Source organism: Vanacampus margaritifer, chromosome 1, assembly GCF_051991255.1.
Source record: "Vanacampus margaritifer isolate UIUO_Vmar chromosome 1, RoL_Vmar_1.0, whole genome shotgun sequence".
NCBI lineage: Eukaryota > Metazoa > Chordata > Actinopteri > Syngnathiformes > Syngnathidae > Vanacampus > Vanacampus margaritifer.
In genome coordinates, this window is record NC_135432.1 from 34,138,268 (window position 1) to 34,152,239 (window position 13,972).

At 40.0% G+C, this 13,972-nt stretch overlaps 1 protein-coding gene across 8 annotated transcripts in view; it reads left to right on the forward strand.

The window, feature by feature from the left end:
* zranb3 (zinc finger, RAN-binding domain containing 3) overlaps window positions 1–13,972 on the forward strand; it is an 83,024-nt gene that overhangs the window by 40,184 nt on the left and 28,868 nt on the right. For all 8 annotated transcript variants that reach the window (XR_013289189.1, XM_077550492.1, XM_077550501.1 and 5 more), the window contains exons 14-15: window positions 2,228–2,545; window positions 9,051–9,160. Coding sequence is in view for 7 of the 8 variants with exons in the window: in XM_077550492.1 (XP_077406618.1) it covers window positions 2,228–2,545; window positions 9,051–9,160 (428 nt within the window). In the remaining variant the exon portion in view is untranslated. The remainder of the gene's footprint in view (window positions 1–2,227; window positions 2,546–9,050; window positions 9,161–13,972) is intronic.

Below are 13,972 nucleotides of genomic sequence, written 5' to 3' on the forward strand. Positions count from 1 at the left end.
GCAGAAGCTATCCATTTATCGTCTGACTGCCACCTGTAACGTGTAGAAAGCCTCAATTTTGCAGCTGACTGGAGAAATGTATCTGATTCCAGATGGCAACAACAGCAGCTTTCATTAATTGGACACAAATTGAACACTGTTATACGATATTGTTGCTAATGGAGTTTTGCTTTTAATTAAACTGTCATGCATAACTGACCACTTTGGATGCCAGAATGTGATGTCTCATGCAGGTAGGTTAGAACAAGACCTGAAGTTGGTGTCCCACCAACAAAGCTGTTTCTGGAAGATTACAAAGGAATTTAATATACTGTACCGCACTATACTACAATAATAATATGTTTAATCAGAGTCACGCTTATCTTGTCTTTTTTAACAGGTAATTTGTCTCTCAGCATCAGCTGCCAGCATAGTCCACAGGAAGAGCTCTCCTGTCTCGGTCTTGTTTTTAACTCATTTGTAGGATTTGATGACACTGCCTCGGTCGTATATTTGGATGTTTGATATTATGCATCATGTGGGCTTCAAGAACTGCTACCATCTCTTTTTTTAAGATCACACTTATTTTGGCTCCCTGCAGACAGGAAAATAAAATACTTTGCTGTTTCTTATTTCACACAGCATCGTAATGCACATATTTTTTTTATAGCATGGATCAACTTTGAACCCTTATCAAGGCACTAATGGGGTCCTCATTTGCAGACTGAATGATGCATTTGATAGGGAAAGTCATGTTTAGGCCTTGCAGGATTTCATTGTTAACATTTTCCTCGGTGGGGACAACTCAGCACAAATTGAGTCGTCTCTCTTGGCGGTCTCGCTCAGCTTGTTAGCAAAGGGGGGCAGTGGCGAGGCCAGGTGCCCAGAGAATTGTGTGACATTTTAGCAAGTCGTTTGTGGGCTGGCCTTTTGAAGAAACAAGTCACAGAGAGGAAGGATCACTAATTAACCCGCCACTGCGTCCCCGAAATTCACAACTTGTTAGTTTCCACACCTAAACTTTACAAATTACGTAAGAGGATGTGATTTCAATTTAACATGTGATGGGAGAATACATATATAGTTTTTTTACACCTTGTGATTTCTAAAACACAGATTACGAGGTATGGGTGACCCCTGACCTCTCAAAAAGTCCTCTGAATGCATTGGCAAGAAGTAGAGTATCTTCTAAAGATGAAACGGTTACAAGCAGGGCTTTTATTTTTTCTATTTTCACTTTCTTTGCGGTTAACCTGAGTAAACTGATCAACAAATTAATTTTAAAAAATTATATATATATATATATATATATATATATATATATATATATATATATATATATATGTGTGTATATATATATATATATATATATATATATATATATATATATATATATATATATATATGTATATATGTGTGTGTGTGTATATATATACACATTTTTTTTTCCCAAAGGCAGTGTACTGTATTTAATTTGAGCTGTGCATGATAGTCTGGTGTACCCAAATGCTTTTGAGATTTTTTTCTTTGAATGGCTATGGCATAATCCTTGAATCAATTAACATTTTTAGATTGTTAATATCCTGCCAACTCTGACGAGTCAAATCACATTGCCGAACAAGTTTGGTATTTCAAAGATGGTCCAAATGAGCTCCCCCAGCTTGCCATGATCACCTGGGTAGAATGTTGCACAGATGCGGCAATTACTGGGATTGTTATGTTAATGCTGATTGCACACACAGCAATGCAGGAGAGCAATTAGGAGAACAATGTGGCATAATGATCATTCACCGCTTCTGAAAATAGTATCCGACACGTTGCTGTAGAAACGAGTTAGAAAATGTTATACGCAGGGCAGCAAGAAGATTGTAGCCGACCTCCAAGGATTTTTTTCTTAATGCCGTTTCACAGACCTGCAACTAAATTGACTTTGCATGTTCAATCATGTTTACAGGTGACCAGGTTGTAAAGTTTCTATGTTCTCCCCTTGCTCAGGAGTTATGGCGGCTTCTGTGTTCAGGAAACAATTTGTATCTTGAACACATTTGTTCAAATTAATCAATGGTCATACAATAATTTATGTGCCATATTAAGATCTACTTGGGTCCAGACTCTTGGCCACACTTCGCTAATCCTGGAATGATGGATTTCTGTCCATGGACTGAAGCTCTTTAATGTGTAATTAAACTCTACAACTCAGCCCGAAAGGATGGTTTTAATCATTCTCCTTATGTCCCTGCTGCTTCAGAGTCCACCAGGCCTCAACGACATCCTTCAGCCGAAAAGGAGCAAGCATGTCACATCGTGTCCAGCTCCGACCAAGAACCCGGGCTCAGTTGGCAGAAATCCCACACTAGCAAATCGTGCAAAGGCAAACAGAGTGAGGAGGAGGATGCGCCTGCAAAAGACAAACAGAAAGAAGGAGATCCAGAGGGAGGGGAGGAGCAGCAGCTCAATGGCAAACAATCAGCGGGAAAGCGAGGTGGCGGCGGCAGCGGCGGCGGCGGCGGCGGCGGTGGTGGTGGCACAGGTGGTGGCAGCTGCGTCCTCCCAGACCACACTCACGGTAATCCCACCTGCAATCTTCTCCTTTTCATATCTGTGAAAATTGGCCAATGCTGCCCCTATAATGCTCTTTAATTTCATCGCTGCAAACCAATAAGGGACTATATCTCTTTCCATATGGGGCAGGTGTTATTCTTCATATTATTATGCATATCTTCTTTGGGTTATTGCCTAGTTCTGCTCAGTGGAAGCTAAGGGAGATATTGAGTAAAGTCTCACTAATCTCCTGATTAAGTCTTGTCAAAGCACACAATCTGCTCCTTGCGAGAAGTGCATGCAAAGTTTGAGGTGCAGTCAGTGACCATCAGGGAACAAGGTGTCAGTTGTTTTTTGTGTTATTATCATCATAAAGTAGATTTCATTACTTTAAGATGCTGTGGTACCTGTCTGCTCTTGTTTGTATGTAAAACAAAATTAGAAGCACTCATTAAAATAGCATCTTTATGATTTAAAAACTGGAATATAGCCCAGCATGACTCACTGGATAAGAATAAACAAATCCCCAATTCCATGGTTTCTAATACTGCAAACTGAGACATGCGGTTAAGGGCCTCATACACAAAGCTGCTTACATTTAGCTGATTATGAAGAAGTAATTACCCTGTTTACATTATGAAGTGATCAGTGATTGCACTTCGCACAAAAAGTCTGGTTTCCTTCCAGTGTTACCGTTAGTAACACTAATTCCGCTCACAATGACTTTTTTTGAATGGTAAAACCTGAGCTGTTTTGCATTCCCACTGCATGTGAGTGAATGATTATATTGTAGCTATGGCTGGTGGTGATGAATAGTTTTTTGTTTTGTTCCTCAAAACACATTTGACCTCCATGTCATATGTGAAAATAACTAAATAAATTTAATAATGAATAAAGATAGAAAAATATATTTTTGGAATCTCATAAATTATGTGTTAGCATTCGCGGTCAGTGTCTCCATGGGTATCGCCATTGTCGGGTGACATGGGATTGAAGCAACTTGGTGAATTCGGCGTAGATATTTTTTTCTTCTTTTCAACTTCACAAACCTCCCAGTTGAAGTTGCGTTCCAGTGCGCTTTTCCTTTTTGGAATTACTTTGGAATTTAATATTTGTGGAGTTTTTATCATATCCTTGACATTTAATAAGAATTGATGTGCCATAATTAATCAATATCTGATTGAAATGAAGTCAATAGAATCATCGAATCAATCGAACAAATTGCAAATTGAAATCGAATTAATTGAGGAAATTACAATCGATACCAATCCCTAGTAATTAAAAAGGAATGTTTCACATACAAAATAATAATGTCTGAAAAGGAGTGGGAAGAAGAAAATCTTGCTGAATCCCACCCCCTTTTCTTAATATTGTTGCAACAAGCTTCTTTGGTGTTTCTTGCATGATGTCGTTTCAGGTTATGGCCAATGTATTGAACAAACAGTCATAGAAAAACAAATATGCTTACATTTATAAAAATAAATAAAAAAGCAATTACACACATCAGTGGTAAAACTAGTACACCAAACAAAACGGTAGAAAGGGACAGAAAAGTCAAATCTACTACCAAGAAAAAGCAGTAGACAATGCATCACAAAGGCATAAACAAACAAACATAAAACAAACACAAGTACAGATAGACATTGGCTAAACCAACATTTGCAGTAAAATTAAGACTCTTGTGCTATATAGTGCAACCAGACTGTGTGTTTATATAACAATTTAAATTTGTAAATATGTTGACATTGCTTCTGTTGCATATCTAGACTATTTCAAAGTTAGATTCCGCATACAGACACACAAAAACTTTTCTAAATAGTTCGGACTTTGGGTAGTATAAAATCTCCATCCCCTCTAAATTTATGATTTCCTACAATATTGATACATTTTTTAGCAATGATTGTAGCACTCACTGTATGTTGTTATCCTACTTGGTTTGCAAGTGCAGTCATAGTAAATTGGCAATACAGCACCTATAAACGGTTTGCTTTCAGATGATTTCCGTCCCCACATCATTTCTATTGGTACCTAGCTATTGGAGTTTTGAAAATCTCCAGTGCCCTTAGTGCAAGTAATATCTTGTAGCTCACCTAAGTTGCTGTTGTAGTGTAGGTTCTCATTCTCCAAACACGCCGTGGCCAAATTATTAACAGTGTCTCTCAGAACAGTGTGCACAGGTGCTACCAACTTTCTCAGTTGGTTGCACCAACACACAATTTGGTCGCACCTGTGTTTTTGTGGGGCTTTTTTTTGTGTGTGTGGTTGTATGGCAAGTTCACCAAAACCATACTTGCTGATTACGACTGTAGCAGTCTTAATTGGTGTATCATAGTTCCGTATGAAGATTATCAATTACTTGAGTCAATGTATTTGCAAAATATTTCACCGTGAAAATACGACGCAAGGATAACATCATAAAGCAGTGGAACGAATGGACAGATTGAAGGAAGTTTGTTTGCAATTAATAATTGAATTCCAAGGATTAAGAGGATAGGAAAATGAATGGATAAATATGATTGTTTTTGCTTTTTAAAGCATTTCCATTATCATTATGTATAGAAACAAACACTACCTTCGGCATGGGTGTGTTTAATCACAAAGTTGCAAATCAGGATATCTGACGGTCTTTCATTCACAATAGTATGAGCATAGACAATCTCACACTCATTTGTGAAGACATTGGTGTCCCCCTCGATCATAAAAAATATGTAGGGGCGGAGGTGATTATATCACCTGTCTTAAGACTGCGCAAACTGAACACATGCGTCGGTCATGCATGTGCCAGACCAGAGCAACAAACACAATCAATGGACACCTGCTTCGAGGCATACAAGGAAACCTGCCAGTATTTCCGTCCAATGTTACAACAAACAGCAAACACATAAGCTGTTTGTTTTATTGCTTTCTGAATGTCTGAATGATATTTTGTTTCTCTTTCTGTAATGCTGCTAATGTTTTATGTAAAGCACTTTGAATTGTCTTGTACATGAAATGTGCTATACAAATAAACCTGCCGTGCCTTTAACTGAGCGTGCAGCATGTTTATTGAAGGGGACGTGTGGAGCAACACACATGCGTGAAACGACTACCACTGTCCGGAAATGGTTTATGAAGGGAACGGCGTTACTCACCTGCGGACCGCGTGCAAGTCTAAAGCGTCCAGCGTACACACAATGCAGAAACTACCGGAAAATGAAGACAAGGGCTTGCAAATGTGACCAATTTGGTCGTAGTCTTGAGCCCAGCACCCACTCCTGTATGTTTTTTCCCAAACGGTCATAAACAGACTCCATGAGGGTGGCATGAAGGCCAGAAGTCAACAAGCGGGGCCCGTGCTCACAGCATGTCACCAACATAGAAGTGTTAGATTTGCCATTAGTATCTTGCTCTCTTCATAAATTAGCAAAATTTCACACTGAGCACATTTGACAAACACTGTTGAGAATTTCTGCTGCCTGCAACATCGTCAGGTCTTGAAAGATGAAGAAGAAATGGATGCCTTTGGCCTCCTTAGGCCTGGCTGTTCCCTGGACCTGATTCCAATCAGGCGCATCTGGTACATCATGCGTTGTTGCTTCGACCAGCACATAGCATAAAAAACTGTGAAGGACTGAGATGAGATTCTGCAGGACGATCCTGAAAGTTTGGGAGTACATATTGGGCAATACACACTTCATTTATTTTTTCCATTTTCAATGAATGAATCAAGTATTCCAAACTGGGTTACTTAGTTCATCGAGACCCGGGATGTAAAGTGTATTGCCTTCAATTTTGTTAAGGGCTAGCATGTATGCTAGAATTAGTGATATCTCTTTGAGAGGGCTTTCATGTTACCCGAGTTGTAGATTTTATACTTTGTCTTTTGAGCAAAATCTCACTGGAGCTTCTGCTTCTGTTCACCCCCTACCATTCAATTACTTTCTTATCGTGCCTATGCCTGACACCTCTTTTGGGGTATAGGCCAGGAACTACGAAGCCTGCAAAGCACTTAATCACAGACCTTTTTCTCAATCTGTGTCTAAGTGTATTTTGTTTTCTAACTTTGCCAGGTGTTTTTTGGACAACCCCCCTTTGTCTCCTTTGGGGATTGCAGGTCAGGGCCTGGTCTGGTGATGGTAAATACCAGTTTTCGAAGGGTGTACCCAGCTTCCAATTTTATCTGAATCTGGTGCTTGCCATGTTTTTGTCCAGAGCTTGCCGTTTGTGATTTTGTTTGACCAGTAGATATTAAGGATTCTACTTTGCCATTGGATAATGAAGGTAAGACTTTTTGTAATGCAGCCTTTGTTTATCTCCATGTGTAGGCTCCACAAAGCAGGACTGACTTTGCATTGTTTATGAAGATTCTTATTTTGGTCTGTTATACTGTATTTGTTTCAAGCACCATCATTAGAAGAAATGCAGCCCTTGCCTTGACATCTGCATTTGTCCCTCCCTGGTTGTCAATGACACTGCCCAATTATATAAAAGACTACTTCTTTGAGTGGGATACCATTGAGTGGTATTGCTTCAGCACTACTTGTATTTTTCTTTATGGCCTTGCATTTTCCCCCATGGAAGGTCTTAAGACACAATTCAATAGCCAGCCACAAATGGTAAAGGTGAGCAAAGAACACCTTTTTAGACCTTGGAGGTAGTCAAAAGCATCTCTTTTTGAAATGGTAGAAGCACACTTGTAACATCCCCTTGGACATTCCCTTATCACAACTCGTATTCATCCATCGATCATGTATTCAGTTTGTTTGTTCCATGCTGCCGCAAGTCTGTTTCTGGCAGCACAAGTTTAATATGAAACACAGAGGTTGTCCAATAAAAGTGACCTATGGGGTCAGGAGCGGGGGCTAATGATTTCCCTCTACCTGCCCAGGGTTTTCGGAAGCGAGCCACAGAGCTGTCAGATGCTCCCGCCTCTTGATTGCTGTGAGATTACTTTCCTCATGGCACGCACAAGCAATCACTCCTCCCCCAGCTCACCGCCTCACACGCTCTGCTGCCTGCCGCCTCGGCGATCTGCATGAGTCCAGTGTTTATCCACAGATTCATGTTTTCCGGATGTTGGTTCAAACGCTGCAGCAAACTCGGCTACACCGAAGTTCTGCGTTCTTGAAGTATATATTTATTTCTTTTCATCTTTTGTTTCAGTCCTGCAGAAGATGAGATGACTCAGTCCAATTAGCCGTTGTTTTCTTTCCCTTGCAGTAAAATAACAGATAAATCCCAAGGCGTGTGATTTGAAGGCACTGTTCATACTGTGCAAGTGACAGTCTAATAAGACGGCTTTGTAAGATGAATTGCCCCCATCAAATAAATGGCCCACTTAATGCAGCTTGCGTGTTCAGCCACTGCAAACAGCCAATTGGGGAGAAAAAAACTGCTTACAACAAATATCAGGTGCACATAGAGGAGCTGTTAGGTTTCATTATGGATGTTGAAAGACAGCAAAATAGTTTTATTTTGAAAGGCCAAATATGTTCACAGTGCTTGTAGTTTCAACATTAGGTGGTCTAGTGACAAAGCTGATAGGACACACCAGCAAGAGGTAAGGGCAAACATAAAAATGAAATTTGCAACATTTGTCAAAGAGCATGGATGATACCCTAAACAACATTTGTGCCTAATGCAGTTTTAACCCTAATAGTCTTTTTAATTGAAGCAACCGAGTTGGCTGATCATCGAGGCATTAGCGACATCAGCCAGTGTGCAAGTCAATTGGACGCTAGTACACACGCACACACACACAAGGCAGACAAAGGGCCACAAGAAGTGATTTAAAGCAAGTATTATCAGCGTCTTATAGGTCATTGTCTAAATGAAGCGTGGTGGAGCAGCGGCAGTCTCATTTCCACCACCTGACCTTTTCTTGTTCGATGCTGGCAAGTTACATTGCTGACAGTAATGACCTGCTCCCTGTCCTCCCTCTCCCTCCTCTTTCCCCGTTCTACTCATTTTATCACTCACACTCACTCTAGCATTCTGCGCTGTTGGTTGTGTGAACTTGTTAAACATAAATTGGGAGCTCTCTGTCCAACTAATGGGCCTTCTGTGACTACACAGGATTACACAACAATGAAAATGAAAAAAAAAAAAATCCCGGTAACAAAGCGCTCCGCCCACATAAGCACACAAAATGTGTTTAGATTATTTCAGCCTTACAAGAAAGTTAAGAAACATGCTGATGACAGAACACGTATTGATTCAGAAATGTTAGGCTTCAGAGAGGTGAGATCAGGTTAGCTCAGATAACCAAAATCCATATTCTATGTGCAAAAACATGTCAAAGCCCCATTTGACTTTTTTGTGAAACTCACATTTTTAGCAAGGCGAATTCCGTACTTAAAAAATAGGTTCTACCTCAAGAGATCTTTTTCATTGCACCCAAGAACTGGTTTCAATGTGACAAGGTGTCACGTAGTTCATCTTTATCCACAATAAATGATGCGATTTATCACAGAATGTGTTCTAATGTGTGAAGTGGTGTTCATACTGTACTTGAGGAAAAGCGGTATATGACCTTATTCTTCTTTGTCTAGAACTGAAAGCGACGAAAGCTAATGACCGTGAGGAAGGTGGTGATCCTGCATACCAAGGTCTGCAGTTCTGCGCCAGCCAATACACAGACCGAATATACATCTTCGATAAGGTAGATGTGTGCTTCTTTGGTGTATTATACAACTGAGCAGTGGGCAAATGATTATTCATCTTTCTTGGTATAGGCATGTTTGTATGACAACAATCTCCTAGTAGGTCAGGGGTATGCAACCTCGGGAGCCGCAGTCCTGTGTGTTTTAGATGCATCCCTCCGGCACAGGTGAGGATCGTTATCAGGCTTCTTCAGAGCTTGCTGATGAGCTGATCATTTGAATCACCTGTGTTGGAGGAGGGAGACACCTAAAACGCGCAGGACTGAGGCTCTGGAGGAACAGGGTTTCCTACACCTGTACGGATATAATTAAATATCTGCAGAGATGTAAGAGGCGCACTCACTTTTGTGAGATACTGTGTGTAAAGGGGATTTTGAGTATTTTGAAAAGTGCTTTACCATTGTCATTTTTACTAGTATTATTAGTAGAATCAACAATATGAAGTTAGAGATCTCCTATTATAATTTCTTCCCACAAGTCATGTTAAAATTTCACCGGATGCACCCCGGTGCTTCACGCTACCTTTCCAAGAAGACAAACTATGGTTTAACCCCAGTGTGACTCTGATTATACTCCTGTGAATTCTTAGCACTCGTCTTGAGTCTCACTAGCCAACAGGGCCAACTATCGATCGCACCGTGATTACTCAATCCTTTTGTTTCATTCATGAGGGATCAAACTCCTTCAACGCTAGCACAGATAAGAGACACGAGAATTTTACATAAAGGGAACCAATGTGTGTTGAACTGAATACAAAATGCTATATTAGCGTGACAGCAATAGACAAGTGTCATGTACAGCTGGCTGAAACGATAAGCCACAGAGATAAATGTCCCCCGCTGTCGTTTAAATGATAAACTGGAGGAGTTGTGCCTGAAAAGCTGTCACATTGGGATAATCCTGGAGCAGGCGAAGAATTCACATGAGGCGCAGCTCAGTTCACAATCAGTGGACAATTTATTGCCAGAGTTAAACTGAGAAATACTGTATTAAGAGTAGGAGGAAATTGATGTGCAGGTTCCAGACGTCATTGTTATTTTAGTCACTGGCCCTGCTATCAGGTGACTGGTGAGTCAGGTGGCAGAGACTTGCCACCTATGGGATAATAAGACGTGCTATTCAACCTATTGACTGCTCACAGTAGACATAAAATGGAGAGAAAGCTACAGTATGTTGTTAGGTTTGAGTTTTGGCGTGTAATTATGAGAGTTATGTTACATAGCCCTATGACTACCATTGTATCATATAAGTGGTGATCATTAACTGAATGACTACTTTATTACCTTCCTTTGAATCTTAGTATTCAAGTCATTTTTTTAAACATCCATTGGTATTCCCTTGTTCTTGACTTCAAGAATCTCTGTCCTTTCAAATGCAACAATATGCCATCATTTGACTTAATTGCGCTTCATACTAAATACATCTATTATAATTCAAGCATAGCATTTCTCTGTAGATTCACCTAATTCTGCTTAAGTGTCGACATACATACTGAAGACTATCTACGGTCGAACACAATCTGCTCCAGTCGATCTTTGATTTATTATTATTATAAAACAAATTAAGATTTAAAAAAAAAAATTGAAATATAAACAATTTGTTGTAGGGTGAAACTGACACCATCATAGCACCTTTCCAACCTTACCACATTTTACCTTCATCTGTACAATTACTTAGGCAACATTTTATCATTCTCAATTACCGTGCAAGTTAAAAAAACAAAACAAATTCATCAATGGGATTTACAAAGTTGCTGTTTGTAGATGACACTTGTCACAGATGAACATCATGCATGTCACATTTTGAGATTCTTCATGTGCAAGTGTTGGAAGAAGATAACCACTTTGAATATTAAAATGCATGCTTTAATATAACTTTGATAAGTTATCAAATGTATGCTGAAAAAAATACATATTACAAAAAACTATTATATAACTTTGATTTTGTATTAAAAATATATAAATTAGCAACCCTATGCACTTTCGCACTTAGCAACATTATAAACCGCAGCAATCAATATGATTTTTTTATTTTATTTTGTGTGTGTGTGTGCGTGCATGCGTGCGTGCGTGCGTGTATTCATTAGTGCACCTAAAACCTATTAAAAAATCCCATACCGTTCACCTAAACCGAACACTTCAGAATCCAGCCAGAGTCAATATGAATTGTAATGCATGCAAGACCCATCCATTTTCTATGCCATTTATCCTGTTTGGGGTTGCGAGTGAACTAGAGCTTGTCCCAGTGCTTTGGCCCTAGACAGGTCGCCAGTCAATTGCAAGCCACATGTAGAGAAAGACTACCATTCACTCTTTTCACACTGTCATTTAGGGATGGGTACCTTTCACGTTTGAACAGGTACCGTATCAATTCTCGGTACCTGAAAATTGATATCGGTACTCAACAGTACCAATTTTCGATACTTTTGTACTCTCTCTCTCTCTCATTCTCTCTCTCTTGTATTTTCTTTTTTAGTAATTTTTCTTTCTTTCTTTATTTATTTGTGTAGTAATATCCATCCATTTTCTTAACCGCTTGTCCTCACAAGGGTCGCAGGGTGCGCTGGAGCCTATCCCAGCTGGCTTCGGGCAGTAGGCCGGGTACACCCTGAACTGGTTACCAGCCAATCGCAGGGCATTGGGTAGTAATAAATGTTCATTATTGTTTATTTAACAGTAAAATCTTTTTTAAAAATCAATTTAACAATCATTTTTCAATATGTACAACTTGACAACCATATGTATGATTTAAAATTTAAAACAGAGCCAGAGAGAAATAGTAAAAATGAAGGTTACAATTACTTGAAGTATAATTAATACACATAAATTAATATTACAAAAAACAAGTGTGAAGCAAAGTTCTGTGCAATGAACAACACAAGGAACGAAGTTAAACAGTAAATATATAAATAAATAATTGATGTTGTCTTCGTTTCTTGTGCAATTGTTTTTCAAGAACATAAAGCCTGCCGCACGCTGTGTTCCAAGTTCGAAACCACATTGGACTCAAATATAGCAAAATAAAAAAAAATTCGGTGGGAGAAGACGGACCTCTTATGGTACGTTCAGACCTAGCCAAAAATATTGAGACGCTACGCTGGTTTCACGTGTTTGTTCGCGGGGTTCTCAAATTGGATTTGTTTCGCTTTGCGCCGCAACGGAGGAAGAGGCTGAATTGCCCCTTCAGTATATGGTGATAACGTTATTGTAGCATTGCTAGTTTGCTTCACACTTCCACAATTAAACAAACAAACTCACTAGGTAAGCCAACCGCCACGCTTCTTCCTCCAAGCAATCTCCTTTTTGGCCCGGTCGCAGTACATGTAGCTCGCTGTGTTGTACAGCTCCGGGTGTCTGCAAACCGCGACAATCAAGCTATCCTCCATTGCTATGCTACACGTTCTGCAACCGCTTCCTGTGTTTTGTCTGTGACTTATTTGGTGACGTGGAGAATCTCGACACCGATTGGCTGTTGCTGACGCGATGGCGTCAAAAGTTCATTTCAACCAACGCTGGCGAAATGGGCGAAGTAGCGAAATGATCACCGGGAACAGCCAAAACGCGCTGCCCGGCACGCTATCGCGCGCCCCCTCGCGTAGTCCATTGACTACAATGCAATTGCGCCGCTGGAAACGCCTCCCCGAATGTTGGTCTGAACGTAGCTTTCGTTTTGGTGTGGGCGACGTACACCTCCCTCTCAGCCGTGCACTGATTGCAGGGAACCGGGGACATTGCGAGCCTGTGCTCGTTTGTAAACCCAGAATTGCATTCCATTGTGTGAAATCCTGCGCGAGTGGGTGACGCAAGTACGCTGGTGTATGTAAATGTTGCGCCATGGAAAATCGTCAACTATTCCCGCTCAGTCACAACTTAGAAAGTTGTGCTTCAGAACCGAAACATGGCACCATTTAATTTTATGCAAATCGGTACCGACCCAAATCGGTCCATACCACAAAAAGTATCGTCTTTGGAACCCATCCCTACTGTCACAGAGTGGGAACTGAACCTAACGCTGCCTGCACCAAAGTCAGGCAAAAGTGCTACTACACCATCAATGACTGCATGCAAGACCCAGAGAGAGAAAGAGAAGGGAAAATAATTTGAAGTGTTGGCCCCTTCTTTTTCCTGCATTCTTTGCATATAGGGTTTTTCTGGGATTAGTTTTCCAACTGCAGTCTTATAAAAAAAAAAAATATCTGCTGAAGCTTCTGCTCTATGTATATGTAGATATAAAAAAAAACTTTGCCTTTATATTTGCCTATATTATCTTCCATTTACGCCAGCTTTGTTCTGCTTTCCAAAAACATGCATGTTTGGCTAATTGAATACTCCGCCCAAAGTCAACTTGAGTAGGTTCCAGTAACCCACGACCCTAATGAGGACATTGCATTGTAGAAAATAGATGGACTAATAACTCTGAAATGACGATTAAAGTTTAACGGTGAATCATTTTAAGTCTTACTTAGCTTAACTTCGGTTGCACATATGTTCTTCTAGAATAAATGAAAAAAGCCAGCTATTCCAATTTGGAATTGTACAACCTCAGGGGCATTCAACTTTACATATTTCACTGCATACTAAATGATTTCTTTATTTTGACTCCCCAACATTTTTCTTCACCACCTCTTCTGCTGAGATGATCTAAATGTATAGTATGTGGTTGGCATTGTAGCAGATTTATGTAGTAAGAATATCTTAATGCTCAGAGTGCAAATTGGGAGGACAGTGCATATTTTCTATCCACCAAAAGTGTAATCCTGCTTCGTGCTGCTGCAGCACAACCCGCTAACTGGCTCTCTGCCATTTATTTGA